A 19,737-nucleotide genomic window follows, 5' to 3' on the forward strand; every position below is an offset into this window, starting at 1 on the left:
TGACTGAGAAGACTCACCCAGTTTGGGGACTCTGTACGTAGATAGAGTTACACTTTGCCTGAACTATGGAGGAGAAACTTGGAAGTAGTCAAACGGAAAGGTGACGCGGCTGTGGAGTCTAGCAAAACCAACTTGGACAGCAAAGGTTGAGCACAGTGCAGCTCATCGGGGCATGAGAGCCTCCAACTTTGCGCCTTGCAAAGAAACGAAACGATGGCTGCATACGGAAGGAGGAAACGGCCCAAGTTACTTATTTTAATAGTTGGTGCCATTTTGCTGGGATATGTTACATTTTTCAAACGCAAGTCGGGGGAAGTGAGCTTGACGAACCGACGGGAAGTCACAGGAGAGGAAGAGTATGAGCTCCTTAAGAAGCCAGTCTACGAGAAGCCCCCCTTGGATTTAAACGCTCTGGGAGAACTGGGCAGAGCCGTGAAACTGAATCTGAACGAAGAGGAGAAAAGAAAAGAAGAGGAAAGTATCAAAGCGCACCAGATTAACACTTATGTCAGTGATAAAATATCACTGCACCGCAGGCTGCCAGAGAGATGGAACCCACTGTAAGTAACCTGTTGTCTATTGTTAGCAATGTTAAAGCCCAGATCTAAAGTTTAAAAGAAGCCTTTGCAGTTTGGATGCCCCAGCAACACTATTACACGGCTCAGTAAATACCTCAGAGGACGTGTAACTCGTAAACTGAGTCATCTGCTGTTAAGATGGAATAATAAATGCTCTGTGTTTACTTCTATTGGTCATCAAATCTTAAAAGTATGAAGGTTAACCACGATCCAGCTTTACATGCAAATTTACACAGCCAGCTCTCATTGTGCAGTGTCATTCCAGCCACCCAGCCTCACCTCCAATTTTTTTTAGTCTGCATTCTAACAACCAAGTCTCCTCTCTCTCCAGCTGCAAAGAGCTGAAGTATGACTACAGGTCCTTGCCCACGACCTCTGTGGTGATTGCTTTCTACAACGAGGCCTGGTCCACCCTGCTGAGGACTGTTCACAGTGTGCTGGAGACGTCTCCTGACATCCTGCTGAAAGAGGTGGTGCTGGTGGATGACTACAGTGACAAAGGTAGAGGCACAGACAGACTGATGGACAGGCAGTGGGCAAGAATGGTGGCAGGCTGACAGTCAGGAGCTGTTACAGGTGCACACAGACAGGTAGCAGTTAGATGGGTGGAGGAGGATATACTGACATGTTATCAGTTAGGCAAGTCAAACAGAGATACTGGAAAATATGCTCATCGAATTATAAAAAAATACTGGATGCAAATTTTTGTGCTTTGATTTTTAGTTTAATCCACAACTCTATAGCCTCAGTCATCACAATGTAAGTAGTTCAACTTGGAGGCGGAGTCTGTCCCACTACACAAAGCGTTGCTCCAACCACCAATAAAACTTTCGCTGGAAAAAAGCCGGTGGAAGTCCTTAATCAAACCTGTTCAACAGGCTTCAGCTTAAAAAAATACATCTGTAAACCAAAGAAAACAAAAACAAACTAAACCCTTTCATTGTGTTCATGTGCTGTATTAAACTCACATTGTATTTGAAGAAAACATTTTGTCTAATGCAAAAATAAATGAAAAGGTATACATGCAAAAACCTTCAATCTGGGTTGGTCTTTACTCCGTCTTTCCAAGAAGACAGAGTAAAGACTGATTTCTGCCTTAGTTTAGCTTAGGTGACATGTAAACCTTTTATTTATTTACATTTTGACATTTGTGATTATTTATTTTCGCACTAATGAATATGTTTTCTTTAGCAAATATGACTTAAATATGCCGCATAAACACGATGAAAGTGTTTTGACAGATGTTGTATCCAATTAAATTATTAAAAATATTGGTTTCCATTTGTAATAATATCAATGAGCAAATAAGCAAGTAGTAAGTAATTATTATTGCTCATTAGTAAGACAAAAAGTGTTTCTCATCAATCAGTGGGTTAATCAGCAGAATACTTGATTACTAAAACAATCAGTAGTTTTAGTTATAAACTAAGATATAGATAAAGGGAAATCTCCTGCATCAGTGTTATATTTTTTACATCTTCTATGAGTATATTCAAATAAACCTATAATAAAAGTAAATAATATACTATATGCAGTGTTTATTCCTGTTGGGGTTTTTGTTTTGTATGAGTTGAGAAACTTTTAATGCTTCTAAAGTGTTTTCGATCATGAATGTATAAATGAAGCAATGCCTACCTCTCCCTCAACACTAACATCTGCTCGTGGTTATATTTACTTACTAAGTGTTGAGCTTGAGTAAATCAAACAATGATGTAACTTTCGCCTTTTGGATTAATGCGTATTTGGCTGAGAGCATAAAAGGAAGTAATTTCATCCTAAAAAGACTGGTGGGTGTGTCTTGTTTACCTGCTTCAAAGAAAGCTCACCATTTTCTAGTGAATATGGCAAATGTGTATCAAACAGTTTTACTCTCTTTCCTCTAGAGGTGGGAATTCGGAGCCTCTTCCAAATGCATTGGAAATGTGTGCCAGATAGCTTATCACCTTCTTTTATCAATGCTGACTTGTTTTTCTAACAGTCTCACGTTGCGCTGTGACGCTTCTGACACCTGAGCCACATGCCAGCTTTGTCCCCTCTCAGATTTTACAATGTGATTGGACTCAGCGATAACAAAACGACTGTCTGTCTGTGCTTGCTTTTTATCCCCTCACATGGAATACTGATCGAGAAACGCTAAAAAATTTGCCTTATGGGAAGAAACTTCCAGCTGTAGCTGATAGATTTTTCTCTAGTTTTGTATTTGTTGTGATTTTGAGAAACAACTCTTGATACAAACACATAAAAAAAACAACCTGATTGTTTATTTTGGTTTATCTGCTCATCTGTTTATTTTCTGAAAGCTCATCTCAAGGAGCCACTGGACAAGTACGTCTCAGGTTTGAATAAGGTGCGTCTGATCCGGGCCACAAAGAGGGAGGGGCTGGTGCGGGCCCGGTTGCTCGGGGCATCCATCACCACAGGCGAGGTTCTGACCTTCCTGGATTGTCATTGCGAGTGTCACGACGGCTGGTTAGAGCCTGTGCTCCACAGGTGAGAGAGCGCCCGCCAGGGAAAAAAAGAAATGCCTTCTCTCCTTGATTATTTTGTCAAAGTGCGGCCTTTAGAAAGGCTGTCTTTTAGTCCAGCTGTCACAGAGTGTGAAGCTCTGAATCTCTATCAGCCAGCTGCAGGAGCACTGTTATGTAGCCGTGTCTGACTCACTGTCTCGGTGCTCCAGCCTTTCAAACAAGGGCAGCACCAACGTTTGTATGGAGACTTTTATAGATAAACAAATTGCTTGCTTTGTAACACTGCTCCCTCCTGACACTCGCCTTTTTCTCCTTTCCTTTTTTCTCGCCAAGGATCAAAGAGGAGCCGGAGGCCGTGGTGTGCCCCGTCATCGACGTGATAGACTGGAACACCTTCCAGTATTTAGGCCATGCTGGGGAACCTCAAATCGGAGGGTTTGATTGGCGGTTGGTCTTTACCTGGCACACCATCCCAGACTACGAACAGAAACGCCGACGTTCACCCGTAGATGTCATCAGGTGTGTTTTAAGGACTCTTTATTACCCAAAAATAGAAAAAAAAATCCCATATGAGTATTTGGGAATGTAACTTTGAGTGTGGCAGCTACATTATTACAGAAACTGCACTGCTGACATATCATACTTTTTTCTTCATACTGAGATAATTACATCTGTCTCATATAAGATGGAGCTCGTTATCCTGTAATATAATTTTTATTTTTTGGTGTCTTGAGGTCTCCTACTATGGCAGGTGGTCTGTTTGCTGTGAGGAAGGACTTCTTCCATTATTTGGGAACATATGACACAGGAATGGAGGTGTGGGGAGGAGAGAACCTGGAATTCTCTTTCAGGGTAAGAGCTGTGTGTTTTCATGGACATATACAGTATTATTTATGTAATGATAACATAGGTAAAGCACGTGTTATGTCCAAATTGACATTAAGTTTGCACTCCTTTTGGGATTATGGCCCAATTCATAGTGCAAGCCACTAAAAAAGGCAGGAGTGTCTGCTTTAGATTTGTTGAACCATATGACAGCTGCTCAATTTATGTGGAATCTGCAATGAAAATAAAACTAAACATGGAGTGAAAGCAGGCCGAAGAGCTTAATACTTTAATTGCAGCAAAGAATTTAAACATCCCTTCCCTACAATAACTGTAATTTCCCAAAGGGAAGAAACCAAAAATATTTTCCAACAACAGGCTAGCTTTTCTGTTCCCAAGCTCCTCCGCAACAAGACTGTGCTTTGTTTCCTGATTGAATCATGGCTGAGAGGCTAACCAAATCCTCGTGGTGGTGTTATTGATGTGTCTTAGATTTGGCAGTGTGGGGGCAGCCTGGAGGTCCACCCGTGCTCCCACGTGGGTCACGTCTTCCCGAAAAAGGCACCTTACTCACGGAGCAAAGCGTTGGCAAACAGCGTGAGAGCAGCTGAGGTCTGGCTGGATGAATACAAGGAGATCTACTATCATCGTAATCCCCACGCACGCCTGGTGAGTGTGTGCAGATGATGTGAATGTGAAGGCAGAATATTTCTTTCTTTCTCTTTTTAAATAGCTGCATTCACCACAGCACTGTCTCATTAACCCCTTCATTTCACCAGTGAACTCACTCTCGGTATGCGAAAAAATATCAAAAATACTCTGCCTTCTCCCAAAACGCGCTCGCACACACGCACGCTGATTAAGTGACACGGGGGATATATGAGCAGCAGACACCCAAGGTGACAGGGGTCAGGGCATTCCGGTGTGCGATTACCACCTTTCTGTGCTACTTGGTGCCAGCGGGTGTCACCCACCTGTCCTTGACACGGTGAGAGCAGTGCCGACCCATGGGGGTGCCCTGATTTTGTGTGTGTGTGCGTGAGTGATAGTGTAGTTAACAGGAAATGCTCTCTAAGCACAGATCAGGTAGCACTTATCTCCATGAGATAAGGTAGCTTTGCCAAAAAATTCATCATACCCTCCAAACAAACACTGTTTTTGCTCATCCTGTTTGATTCACAGCTGAACATGTGTTTATACACAATAACAATACTAGATAAGGTTTATATCTATAAACGAACATATCTTACAAGGAAATTACAATTTTACAATTTTGCTTGGCACAAAGTTATACTAGTCTCCTGGATGAATGTACTGTGCCTGTTTATAGTCTGTAGTCTGTCTTTGCCCATTAATGTCATAGCTTACCCAGGGGTGTGTGTATGACTGCTTTGATTTTAAAATATTAATACAATTTAATTAATATATCAATATAGAAATCAATAATTTAGCATATAAATATTAATATGATATTTATATTCTTTTTAAATCTGAAAAAGCCACCTGCAACCTGCGTAATTTTAACGTCATATCAGACGAAGTTAACAGTTCATCTGCATATTTAATTTTAGCTTCTGTAGCTTAACTGTAGATTTTTGCTAACTAAAACAAGCAGGAGTGTATGGGAGCAGCTACAAAGTTCTCTTCTCACACTGGAGCTTGTTGAATGTTTTTAACGGAATTCCTGCATCTTTTTCCCAGTAAAGGTTTTTCTGGTGATTACAGAAATGAGCTCGAATCATTGCAGCCCTGCTTTCTGCTTTGTAGATTTTGAACAAAATAACCTTAGACTAACAAATTCATGGTTGCTTTTTTTTTTTTTTTTTTTAAACGTGCCGTTCCCCTGACATTCTGACAGCCTGTGACACTTTCACTCCGACACTCCCAGACAAAGCAAGAAATCCCCAAATCAAACCAAAAAAAAAGAAAAAACAGCCAGCAGGCAGTGAGATCTGGAAGTCTTTTAGGATTTGTAGAAGGGCAGGTCCGCGTGGCTGTCAACATGGGTTACGTGCCAGTCCATGTGAGCTATTTTTATAGCTTGTTAATTAGTAACAAGGCACCATAAAACCTAAATAATCTACATATGAAATGGTGCAGGGTGAAGGAATGACTGAGAACTGTACTCAACTGAAGGGGCACTCTTTATTAACACTGGATGATTGAGGGGAAAATCCGGGTACTGCAATCGTAATTAAGATATGAATTGATGTCGTTAAATTTTGGTTTAAGTTATGAGCTTGCTAGAGATCAGTTGCAAACAACGACAGGTCTAGAGACGCATATTTTTCACAAAAAAGAGCAAATATATCCTAAATATAACTAAAAAATATAAATATGAGAAATTGCAGCAAAACAATTGTTGCAGCAAAAGCCAGAAAGGACAGCTGGCAAAAAAAAGGAAAATGCAGACTGAAAGTTAATAGGCTTTTTAATCACTGCCTCATTAATAAGGCATGGATATGCTGACTGTAATTATAGTTGTGTATTCTGCAAACTAAATGTGTCGCTTAGCTGTATTTTAATAACATGTACAACAAATTTAGCCTTAATCTTTCAGCTTCAACTCTCCTATGAGGTCAGCAAGTAATCTACCAGGATTTAACACTGTCTGTTTTAGGATTTACTGTATTTTGCTATATAGAGGCCTAGCAAACCTAGTCTTTGAAATTGCTTCGTCCTAACAGGATAGAAAAGACTCAAGGAATTAAGTTCCCGACACTGAACATTTGTAATCCTCATTGATGTTCGCAGAGAAATCCAGAGGGCCATCTTCCTATAGATGCACCAAGCTTCACAGGATCTTCTAGGAAAGCTGATGCTATTTTTTTTTTTAAAGAGAGTATACTGGTTACTAGGCAGTGAGCTCTGGAAGTCATACCTTAGGCTACAAAGTTGCTGTAGGAGTTGCCTTTAAAAGTTGGCTAACTTGCTTTGTAGTACAGCCCTCTGGAATCATTAGCTCTTGTTTTCCACCGCTGTTTCACTAATTGGCACCTCTGTGCTCTCGGTTCCTAGTTGCTCCCTTAGGTCGTTTCCTGTGACCGTTTATTCATCCATATAGGTTGCACTGTCACTGGGCTGGTTGCCCTTACCTTTGCATTTTATCAGGACCTTTACTGATCCTTAATTTAAGTCTTATTATCCTGGTAAGTGTCCTGGACTAGTCCTCATTGTTCTGATAGTCCATGCTGGTCCTAGCCATTGACAAAGCACCGCGTCCTTTGGGAATCTTTCTTCTCACTAAATAGACTGATGAATAGCCAATTAGAGCTGTGTTTGGGCAGGCCACCATCATCCATCATCCTGCAGTGCTGCTGAATCTTTCTTGCAGCAGGGAAGGTGTGGTGAGCATATGCTCACTGGCACATTAAAGTGGAGACTGTGTTCTTTCTCATAATCTAATTAACTAGTCTTTATCAGTGTGATGTGTACGTGTGTAACTTTGTATGCATAAAAGTGTTTACACAGGCACGAACTGTTTGCGCACACACACGGAGACTCTTGTAAAATTGACACATGTATCCTGTTTGACTGTTGGAAGTTCTGTTTGTTTGAGGGGGAGCTATTGTTTGGCGTGAACTGCATTTGTATAGAGTAATGGACCATAGATGGTGCTATTGTATTCCATTTCAGGCCACTGGTATATTATGAATACTTCATCGGACACAACAGCTGTCTGATGGTGGCTGCATCGACAGCGCTCTCACTTAAAATTTTCATTTGAATATGAGATATCACTGGTAATTCATTTTTATTTTTTTATAAATGCAGAGCAATTCTGTGCTTCTTAATTTTATTTTAGCTTGCCAAGGCAGAAAAGTGAAAATAAAATAATCATGTTGAACTGTCATTTGCCATGTTTGTCTCCAGGAGGCCTTTGGAGATGTAACGGAGCGGAGGATGCTCCGAGAGAAGTTGGGCTGCAAGAGCTTCAAGTGGTACTTGGATAACATTTATCCCGATATCCACGTCCCACATGATCGGCCAGGCATGTTTGGAATGGTGAGAACAAAGTAAGACCTTATGAGCTTCTGCAAGCCAGGTTGTACCACTACCTAATTATATTTTGTTGCTGCCTTTTGCTAGCTTAAGAACCGGGGCAAGACCAACTACTGTTTTGACTACAACCCTACAGATGAGAATGCAGTGGTGGGCCAAAGGGTCATCCTCTATCTGTGTCATGGAATGGGCCAGAACCAAGTAAGTAATGCCAGTGATAAAAAAAACCACTTGCATCTTCCTTTGCTGAACAGCTCACTAAACTTAAAACAGGTTTACAAGCTAGTTTGCTGATTAGCTACTTGGTTACAGCCCATTTTCAATCATGTGAAACGCAGCTTTCAGTTAGATTTTAATTGAATGTTGGTTTTTGAACACAGCACACTGTTTGCCCTTTTATATGTGAGCTTCGGCGATCATTTGTTTACTCTTGTTCAGTTAATCCTGGCACTCTTGAAGACTGCCATTAATCAATCTAATATGAATGTCCTCTGAGCTATTTGAAAAGAGAAAAATAATGTTTGGAGAAACACAATTCGGACATTTATTTCTCCAAACATTCCAAACAAACAAATATTGTCTCCATCATCTTCAGTTGGCACAATTCTAATGATTGAGAGGACACTCATGGCTTTAAAAACTGACCTTACAATCGTGTTTGTCAGTCTTTTGCCCTTTAACAGCTTCGCTATACATCTCTGATTTATTGACCTAATAAATGCCTTCTGGACCCTTTAGATCAGAGTGTGGAGCCCAGCTGATTTCTCTCAGGTCAAGGCTTGTAATAAAGGCTGATTAGACTTTTGTGAAAAGAGCCTTCGTACCATCTGTGTATAAAGAGTTTTGTTTTTAAAATCTTTTGGAAATGTGTGATATGTTTTTGATTTAGAGTGTTTTATTTTATTGCCTCCACTGTGCTCAGGTTCTTTGGCCATATTCTTAGTTTATTGGCCCATGTCTGGTTTTATTTAGTTTTGTAAAGCACTTTATAACATTAAGTGATCATTGTCACACCTTTGGGAGGCATTACTGACTAGTTAAAGTTAATCAGATTGCTTCATGACCACTGTAGTTTATGGGTTTGTCTGCTTGTAGAGCGACTCTTCTGGGTTCCTGACTATTATCTACAACTTTTGCATCCAGTGGCATTAATGTTTGATAGCAATAATTACAAACTGCTTTTGATCTCCGTGGCAGATCCATTTATCTCCTTCCATGTCTTCTCCTTCTGTTCTTCACTACTCCCTGTTTTACATTTATCGTAGACAAAGGTAATCATGGATATAAATAGCATCTCAATTTCTTTCAGATTAAACATATAGTCATCCTATTTCCTCTCGGACTACAAGAATCGTGTTGTGTACTCTTACAGACCTGGGAATAATGAATATCATCTGTTATTCCAGGCTGCAAAATTATGTGATGGCTTTGTTGATACAAAGGGAATTCACATTTCCCAGTGCCTTTTCCTTTGTGATATTCAGTAATCCAGGAAGCACTGTGAAATTTAGCATTGTTATTCCAGAACATCTCTGTGGACACAAACTGATGTTATTATTGTAGAAAGTGGGGATAGCTGCCTTATGAGACTACTGGGCATGCTACAGAGACGAAACACACGCTCAAGCCATCTCTCTGTCCTAAATATAGATCCCTAACAGTGCCATTCTTCTGTTTTAACTGAATTTAGGCTAACTGAAATTGTTGCATTTTTTCTATTAGGAACACCATGCTAATGCTTGGTTGGTTTGCCTTTTGCTCTCAGAGCTGCTTTAATCTTTTGTGGCATAGATTCAACAAGGTGCTGGAAATATTCCTTGGAGATTTTGCTCCATATTGACATGACAGCATCAGACAGTTACTGCAGATTTGTCAACGGAACATGATGTGAATCTCACATTCCAGCACATCCTAAAATGTGCTCTATTAGATTGAGATCTGGTGACTGTGGAGGCCATTTGAGTACAGTGAACTCACTGTCATGTTCAAGGAGCAAGCTAGAAATTATTTGAATTTCAACATGTCACATTATTCTGCTGAAAGCAGGCTTCAGGAAGATGGTCAGAAACGATACTCGTGTAGGCTGTGATGGTACCAAAAAAGTATTTCCTCCTATTAATATGCCACCAACAACAGCCTAAATTGTTTATTCAAGGCAGGGTGGATCCATGCTTTTATATTTCTGTTTCTCTGACGTTCTGTTATCTTATTTTGGTGAGCCTCTCCGAATTGTAGCCTTGGTCTCCTGTTCTTAGCTGACAGGAGCTGCACCCAGTGCGGTTTTCTGCTGCTGTAGCTCGTCTGCTTGTAGGTTTGAAGTGTTCTGCATTCAGAGATGCTCTTCTGTATTATAAATTTGTTGTAATGACTTACGGCTGCTTTCCTTCAGCTTCAAGCAGCCTCTGCCATCAACAATGCATTTTCATCCAGAGATTTAGTGCTCACTGGATAATTTCTATTTTTTATATCATTCTCTGTAAACCCTAGAGAGAGCTGCGTGGGGAAAATCCCAGTAGATCAGCAGTTTCTGAAATAATCAGACAAGCCTGTCTGACATCAACAACAATGCCCCGTTCAAATTCGCTAAAATCGCGTTTCTTTCCCAATTTTGATGCTCGGATTGAACTTCAGCAGATCATATTGACTTCGACTAACCTATGTGTCTCGATTGGCTGTTTAGATATGTGCATTAACAAGTAGTTTAACAGGTGTATCTAATAAAGTGACCCAGTGACCCCAGTTGTTTTGTCTCATCCTACAGTTCTTTGAATACTCTGTGAATGGTGAGATCTCTTACAACACAAGGGAACCTGCTGGATGCATCGTGGGTGACAGCATCAGTACCTACTTGACTGTCCAGCTGTGCAGAAAACGAGGGCAGCCTGTACCTTCAGACCAGAAATTTGTCTTCAAAAAGGTAAGATGTAAAGTATTTTAGTCTAGTGAGTTTCTGTGTTTATCCCTATCTAAGTCCACATTTTAACTAATAGTGTTAAAAAGGAAATTAATGTGGTGGCCCTGAAATTGCAGCATGTCATTAATTTTTGAGTTGCTGTCTGGAAGAGAAGACGTGGAATATAAAATCAACGTCTAAAATATAGTTCTTTGTTGAATTTTCTGTTACATTTTGTTGATTTCAGATTTCTACTTATTTTCCTTTTTGAACTGCCACTAATGTTTTAAAAGATGAGCACCCAACACTGAATTAAATGATTGACTCTATAGTTCCTCACTCTTACAGTGACCTTTTAACCAGCCACTTAGTTTCTCTTGTTCCATCAACTATTATCCCTTCAGAGAGAAAGTAGTACACACTGTACAATTCAAATTCTGAAAGTGCCCTAGGCTTTTAACAATACATGTCATTTTTTCTGTTTTTAAAACACACTGAATTCAAATTTATGTTTATGTTTGTTTCAGATGATAACTATATATCTATATCTATAGATAGATATAGATATATCTATCTATATCTATCTATATAGATAGATAGATAGATAGATAGATAGATAGATAGATAGATAGATATTAGGGGTGCAACGATACACGAAATTCATGGTTCGGTTTGATACTTTGGTGTCACGGTTCGATATTTTTTCGATACAAAAAAAATGTTCATGCCTTTTTAATTTGTCATTTATTAAAATTATAAATATATATTTTAACTCAAAAGTACAGTTTTTAAATTTAATGTTGCTGAAACAAAAGTAATTAAAAAAATAAATATATCTCAGGGCTCTCAAAATTTCAAATTCCCTGGTAGCCCTTCGGGCAGGGACTCTTCAGTTTTTGGTAGCCCAAAATAAATGTAAGTAGCCCGAATAAAAAAGAGAGCAATTTTTTGATTGATGTTTTGTTTCCTTTACAATATTATACATTAAATTATAATATTGTAAAGGAAACAAAACATTAATCAAAAATTGTTGAAAAACAAATTACAACATTGTATAAAAATTACAATCATGAACTCAAATACTTGGTTCTAATTGAACAGAAATTTCTATGAACTTGTAAGAACTGTGTAGGACATGAATCAGTCTGTGTCAGATCCTGAATTTGAAATTTCCACTGAAGTCACGGGTAAGAGACAAGTGGAACCAAGATCTAGGCCATTTGCTTTTTGAAGTTTGCAAAGACTGCTAAATTTTGCCAGTGGTAGTTCACTCTTTGCAACATAGTACGCTGTTCTAAACAGATTTTTCAGGTTTATTTTTAGTATGTTATTTGCAATTGGTGTTTGTTCTGGGAAAGATATTGCAGACTGAGCAATAATGCATTTCTTGCATTTCTCATGGGTTCTAATGGGGGCCTTTCTTGACTGGTCCCAGTAACAAAGGCGCTTGTCGACTCAGAAATCGAGAGAAAACGAACAACACACCCGGCAGAACATTATGTTATTTACACGGGTGCACATAAGTGGTCCGCATGTGCGCATTCGCTGTCAAAATAAAAGACGCGCACCAGATAAGAAGTTGCAACGCGCGTTTGCGTCCATATAAAAAGCACTGTTTTTGTCCGCTAGAGTGGGCACATTCCGCACCACATCTCTGTGCGTTCATCATTTGTTTGAAACCAGCTCACCTCCTGCAACCACTTTTCCGAGAATACGCGCTTCTTTTGTGGTTCGGACTCCTTCTGACATTTGTTTGGAGGTGGAGGAACACCAAAGCAATTGCTTAAAGGAGCTTCTTCGACATCTTTAAGAGTTTTAAACAAATGTCTGTCCTCCTCCAGAAAATCTTATGTATGCAAACAGGCGTTGCAACTTCATATCTTGTGCGCGTTTTTTTTTTCCCATTTTGACAGCGAATGCGCACCTGCGGACCACTTATGTGCAGCCGCGGTTATATAGCTCGTCATATTGCAGCCACAGAAATTCTTTTGTCCATGAAACCATAAAGCTGCACTTTCTTTTTGCCTTATAGTCTCATTTGTCATAACTTTTCCGTTTTGTGGTAAGCTTTTCTTTGGCTGTCACTTCTTCACCCTGACCTGTCTTATTTGGCTCAGCAGAACTAAAATGTATATCCCGCTGCTTTTACACACGCACTCACATAAGCTCAGCGATTCTCTGCGCGATCAACCTCTCACATGTTTAAGCTTGCTGCGGGAGATTTCACTTGTCATGTTTGCATAGTAAGCTAACGATTGATAAGACGATGTCAGAGGAATTGGTGCGCAAATTATCATCACTCACCAATCAGTACTGTCGCTCTCTATACACAGTTCGCGCGATTGCAAAGTGAAAGAAAAAAACAAGCGCAAATTCAAACGCAATTTCAATATGTCACATATTGACAGTGGCTCACCGATGCCAATGACATAATTACCCAGCTACATTTCCGAAAGAATGCAAAAGCATTGACATATATTTTTCCTTCCTACAATAGCCCGACGGGCAGGGCAGAGATAGATTTTGGTAGCCCGACTGGAAAAATCGCTAGCCCTGGGACGTCGGGCTAGCGATATTGCGAGCCCTGTATCTGATTGAGGAATCACTCATCTTTGGAAAAGAGAGTTTATTACAGAGAAATGGCTCTTTCCAAAATAAAAGCTATACTATACGCTTCTTCTGGGCTATATTCTTAGCAGCATATTGTAGCGGGTCAGGGCTGTTCGGGGTTCTGTTTGTACAGTTATGTTTTGTTTATGTTGCCATAGTGACGGGTGACGCCCTCTCGCTGCGACGGTGTGTCCTTCCGGGGTCAGAGGGCGCCCTGTGTGTTGTTGTTGTTGTTGCTGCTGTGCGGTTGCCGCACTGAGCAGTTAGCTAGCGGCAGTGTTCTTCTGCAGATGTCAATAAACGGCTGTGCTCCCTGGCTAGCTCACGGGAAGCAAGACCAAACGACACCTCCGTCTCCTCCTTGTCTCAGCTCGCCACAATATTAAACATATCAGGTCCCCATAAGGAGAATCATGTGCTAACGGCTGTCTAAATGACTCGGGTAAAGTTTGTAGCATGCATGCTTGTTGTTTTTGTCTGCTTCCACTTGTCTTTGCACTAGGATGATGTCGGCGTAAATGTGCAGTCATATTCGTTGTGTTCCCACTAGTGCTGTCAGCGTTAATCTCGTTGAAATGACGTTAACGCCACAACACGGCAAATCTCCGTTAACGAGCTACCCCTGATCGCCCTGTGTGTGGGGCTAGATGGCCAACACGTTAACGAGCTAACTGCGCTAACCCACTAATTCCCACCCATGTAATTGAGCATTGCGTGGCACATCCAACATACTGTTTTACTTTAGTCCATGACGCGCTTACCTTCAGGGTCATATGTCACATGAAAACCAAAATAATTCCAAACGCCAGATCTGAATGAGGGTGGGGGAGGTTCAATTTTCCATGTTGCAAGGAGAGCTTAACTTCTGTCTCGCTAGCTTGCCCTGCGCTCTTCCTTCTGAAGATGCTGTCTGTGTTGAACGCTCAGTGGATCTGCGCTCAACACAGACAGCATCGTCAGAAGGAAAGTTGATAAAATAAATTACAAATTTTGTATTGTTCATACATATGCGAACCGAACCGAAAGCACTGTATCGAACGGTTTAATATCGATACGAGTATGTTGCACCCCTAATAAATATATATATATATATATATATATATATATATATATATATATATATATATATATATATATATATATATATATATATATATATATATATATATATATATATATATATATTTTTTTTTTTTTTTTTAATTGTGTGTTAGTAGCAAGCTGAGGATTCAAAACACAATACTGGAAGTTAGTGTGATTTGAATGTCGGGACATGACACAGTCTAAATGTAAATGGATCCTAAAAACATTGAATGAATGTAAAACGGGGTATGTGGGGTATGTCTTTGAGGAGGGGGAAATTGGACAGTAGAAGGAGGGAAAATGAAAAGTGAAGCAAAAAATAAAAGTACAGATCAATCTGGGCAGGTCCTCTGTGTTCTGTACGCTCTGATGCTCCTAAAACTCTGATGTATAAAGAATAATGAAAGTAACAGCAGATCTGCTCTTTGTTCTTTAGACATGTATTGCTAATATCCATTTTGAAAATACTTTGCCAATTTTTCAGGATGGGAGTTTGTACCACGTCCACAGCCAGAAGTGTGTTGAGGCAATAGACAATACAGACAACGGGACACCAGCACCCTCACTCCAACCCTGCTCTGATAGCCTCCACCAGAAGTGGTTCTTTGAAGAGAAAATGTAATACTCCAACCCTAGGATATGTTTTTCTTAACCTTAACGGACGTCAAATGAGGTTGTGCTTCCTTTCAAACTTAAACCTCCTATAAATTCTTGCTCACTGGGTGAAATCTATCTGTATTTACTTTCTACAGTACTTACTGGATACTGCATATACACTTGTTGGGAAAACCAAGCCTATAGGACTATGCATTATTTTTCTCATTAAAGAGATGTTTGGAAACTAGTGCTGCTTTGCACATGGGAATATTTTTGGGGGGCTGTTTTTCATTTACCTACTCCACGCCTGTTGCAGTCTTTTAGTTTGCATGCAAAGCTTTACCCAGAAAGAGGGAAAGGCACAAAGAAAGCTGTGCATCCATATAGAAAGAAAACAGCGGCTTCATAAATCTGTCAGCAAACTCTGACCATCTTACGAGCTAGCATCTGGAATTGCAGTGATGTTCAGAGGCATGTCATGAGGCGTTATTTTATATTCTTGTCTTATCCTCTAGAGGGGGCTAAATCTCCTTTCTGTACATTCCCTTCTTGTATTGGGCTCTCTTTCTGAGTAGGAAGTGGAACAATTTTTCAGGTATTTAGTTGAGAGCCTTTTCAGGACATTTAAAGTGCTTGTCACTCCTTGCTACGTACCAGGGACTTAATAAAAAAAAAAGGCATTGTGCAAGTACCTAGTACCTCTTCAACGTAATCACCAACTACTGATAACAGGAGAATCTCCATATGTATTCTGTTCTTGTGTGCTTTGTAGGAATATGAATCTGAGGTAAAAATGGCTTAGACCGTTTTGCTAGCTTTTAAAATAATTTTTTCCCCCAGCATAATTCTGTTTTGTGCTCTTTAATGAAATGCAGCTTGAAAAGACTAAATTATAGCCATAATTTAAGGATTCACTTCATGTGGTGTGTCAAGTATGTTTTTAAATGATTTATTTTAGAGATGAGTTTAATTATTGTGTAATTTTGAGGCAATTCGTATGCACAGACGTGGAAGCGTTCTCCCTTACGAATCGCTCTGTGGGGTTGCCCTGATCTCGTTCTGTGTCCATCTGTTAGGCTCAGAAAACTATAGATCCCTCTGAAGCGCCGCTGTGGTCACTAGTGTGGCTGCCCTGCAGGCTCTGCAGGGAGTCCAAGGGGAACACAGTGGAGGAGCAGACGGTTGTCGGTGTCTTCAGGCTGCTGGGATGCCAGATGGTTTCCTGATTGATTCTCTGGTCCTCTTCAAATTCTTTATCACCCCTTCTTTCTATGTGTGTCAAAGGTGTTCAGTGGAGGGCTTATCTTTTGGACTCGCGCCAGCCAAATCCTCCTCAGATGAATACTTGTATACTTGTGTGCTTTGGGTTTGATTTATGAACATAAGACATAAAGAGCAGAGTTTGTGACAGCAGAAGCAGATAATGGAGGAGATTGAATGAAGCAATTTGCGACCTTTTTCTCACCATTAACCTTCTCAGGCTGTTTGCCCATCAGTCTGAAAGGAGTTCTGTTATAAACTGATGTTAGGGGACTTTTGTGCTGAAATGGATTTTTGTTATTGATTGAGAATATATGCTCATAAAATGAAAGAGTAGGAAAAGAAAAAGACATTTTATACAGTGTCATTGCTGTGACTTGAGCAGTCAAGATCCCTTCTGTTGCCAAATTGAATGAATATAAGGCCTCAGTCACACAGGCATAAAGACCTGTTGGTGACCATCTGGCAACAACCGGTCACAAGGGAAAAATGTGTATTCCTCGACAGGTTGCAGATGGTTGCTGGAGGATGCTAGCAGTGGCTGTGAAATTGATGGAAACAGGCCCAAGAGACCGGTCAGTGAGTGAAAACCTTGAGTTTGCTTCGGTTGCAGGCAGTTTGTCGCTAGTTGGTTGGTAAATGTAATCTTGGCTAGAAATACTCACACACTATTTGTCAAGTGGTTGTGAAACTGTGACCAGTGTGACGCAAACAAGACATGGAGAACGTTTACCTTTAAAGCACCTTTCAAAAAATGTTAGTTGCAGTGGTAAGGCACAACTTTTTCTTTGAAGGCAAATGTTCTTTTTCTCTGGTTTGCATCACATTCTTTCAAGTTTCACAGTGTGTTCGCAGACAAGTCGGTGTATTTTATGAAAACTGACCAAAACAATTGCAAGAATGTTTTTGGTGCACCACCCTTTTTGAAAATAATCTGACCTAGCGACAGTCAGCAACTCCTAGAAACCTTTTGCCAACTAGTTGGGGAGTACACATTTTGTCTTAGCAACCAGAGGTTGCCAGTGGTTCACTGACCGGCCCCTTAGGCCTGTGTGATTCAGGCCTAAGATGATAAGATGCTACAAGAGTCTGCAGCTCTGAACGTGCATTGACAGTTTCATTGCACTGTGCAGCTTTTAACTTGAACCATCGCACATTTATTGCATATCAAGTCAGAAAAAAACAGTAGATTTAAAAAAAATAATGGGTTTAAGTTTACAGTAGTCCATAAAAGTTTTTTTAAGAGTATGCATAGTACATTATTGTGTGGACAGTGCTAAGTGATACGTGAAGTGTACCAAATGATCAGTAGGAAACTTCACAAAAGGAGGAAATTTGACTCAGGACTGTATATGTTGTAAGGCTAAAACGGTGATAGTGGGTCGACCTGCTCTCCATAGAAGAGCACTCTATGCCTTTTGTAAGTTTGAAGCATCTTGCATGGAATTCATAGTCCACGGCAATCTTAGGCTCTTCTTTGCCTAGCTTTCCACGGCTTTAGTGTCGATCATGCATGATCGGTGAAATAGCCCGTTTGATGCATTGCTAATGCTTTATGTGTTAAACACTTAAGAAGTGGCAGCTCTTCAATTTTCCATCAGTTTACATCTTTGGCCTAAGTGGAGGGTAAATATTCTCTCGGTATTAAAAAGGGTTATTTATTGTCCCCTGTAGCCATCTGTTATTCCAACCATGCCCTATGTAGTAAAACATTTTTACTGTGATGTTATATTTTTGTATGCTAATTTGTTACGGTGCAAGCTGCAGCAATAACATTGATATTTTGAGAGTTTAGAGTTATATCTCTGCGGCAGGACATATAGAGTTTTATATCAACCAAATGCATGTCATTAATACAGATTTTCCGGGGATCTGTTGTAGCACTTGAACCTGTAAAGTGGATGATTGCATTGTGACCATGCAGCGCTATTGTATGATATCATGCAAAAAATACCGTCTTTTGGCCTTCCGTTTACTAATGTGGTAAATATGCACTAATAATAATGCAAGAATTCAAAGACCATGTCTGCTGTAATAATGCCGTCAGTAACTCCAGTGGCCTTATATTGTAATTAAATAATTGACGAATGTAATGAATGAATTGTTTTTTTTTCTTTTAATAATTAGTAGATCTAATAAATGGACTACATTTGATGTCATTGTGCCGGCTTTTTTTTAATGTGTGTGTGTGTGTGTGTGTGTGTGTGTGTGTGTGTGTGTGTGTATATATATATATATATATATATATATATATATATATATATATATATATATATATATATATATATATATAAAATAAATAAATTGTTGTGATTTATCATTTCCTAACATGTCTTTTTTGTCTTTTGAAATGTGTATTAACATTGGAAACGCTTCAACAAAACATACGAAAAATATTTTCACCATCTCCCATTGTCTTATCAATTAAGCTGTGACTCATCCACATCCACTATGATTAAAACAGGCTATCATTCACACGAAACTGCTGGAGATGCAAATCAAGATGCTCAGAGGATAATGAGAGAAGAAAAGGGAAGATATGGGGGGGGGTAAGTTTTTCCAACCATATCTGATTGGAATGATCACCAGCTGCTGAGCGAGATGGTAAAATGTTGCACCCGTGCCAAGTCACTGTTGCCTTCGATATTGACACTCTGCCCTGCAGTCTCTCTCAATTAGTCATTGATGGTGCGCGGCTTTTTAGGATTACAGGGTGTGTCTTTGTGTCACTACTTGCAACTTTGTTTTTCCTTTTTAGGAAGCTTTTATATTCAATTAGACATGCTAACAATACACAACTTGTTGCTCTTTCACCGAAACAGAAAATGTAGTTCTATGCCAGTGTTTGGTGGGAAAAAACGGCACGAGACGAGCTTGTTTCTCTCGCGCATACTCTGATGGAAAACTTGCCAAAACGTCATATTCTGAAAATGCTGGCATGCCAGCAATCAGCTGCTTCCTGGTAAGAGCTGCAGAAGTCTTTGATGCTGCCGTCTCTGGTATTGTCTTGTCCTAATCTTTTGTGTACCTCTCTTTGAAATAAGTGGTACAAAATAGCCCTTTTGTTGAATTTCTGAAAAATTTAAAATGCGCCCGCAGTAGCACTGTATGTTGTCACAGTCTGTTCGCTCAGTGTAGAGCTAATTTTTGATCCAGTGTGGCATACATGCAGCACTACACTCTCTCACACCCCATATGTGTCTTTAATGATAATACAAAACAAGGCTCCCTGCGGTGCAAGTCTTTGGAGATGCTCAGGCTTCAGTTGTCAGGGATGCAAAAGAAACTATAGGAGGAGGAACACACACTCTCAAACACACTGATTGGAAGCCTTTTTCACACTGCATGTCAGTTTGGTTTATGTAATCCGCAATACCCAGAACGGCTCAGGAGCAGTGGCTGCTGGCAGCGTACATTAGAT

At 39.9% G+C, this 19,737-nt stretch overlaps 1 protein-coding gene across 1 annotated transcript; it reads left to right on the top strand.

Annotated features, from left to right (window-relative positions):
* The first annotated feature begins 208 nt into the window (after nt 1–208).
* On the top strand, nt 209–15,175 carry galnt12 (UDP-N-acetyl-alpha-D-galactosamine:polypeptide N-acetylgalactosaminyltransferase 12). The gene is made up of 10 exons (XM_085346013.1): nt 209–560; nt 910–1,079; nt 2,879–3,068; nt 3,380–3,565; nt 3,781–3,898; nt 4,364–4,540; nt 7,745–7,876; nt 7,961–8,074; nt 10,635–10,790; nt 14,944–15,175. The coding sequence occupies exons 1-10, from the start codon at nt 214–216 to the stop codon at nt 15,079–15,081; spliced, it is 1,728 nt and encodes a 575-aa protein (XP_085202139.1). The 5' UTR covers nt 209–213; the 3' UTR covers nt 15,082–15,175.
* Nucleotides 15,176–19,737: the final 4,562 nt, after the last annotated feature.

This window comes from Diplotaxodon limnothrissa, linkage group LG22 (genome assembly GCF_057381915.1).
Source record: "Diplotaxodon limnothrissa isolate DT_005_m linkage group LG22, D_limnothrissa_male_GT1.1, whole genome shotgun sequence".
Classification (NCBI taxonomy): domain Eukaryota; kingdom Metazoa; phylum Chordata; class Actinopteri; order Cichliformes; family Cichlidae; genus Diplotaxodon; species Diplotaxodon limnothrissa.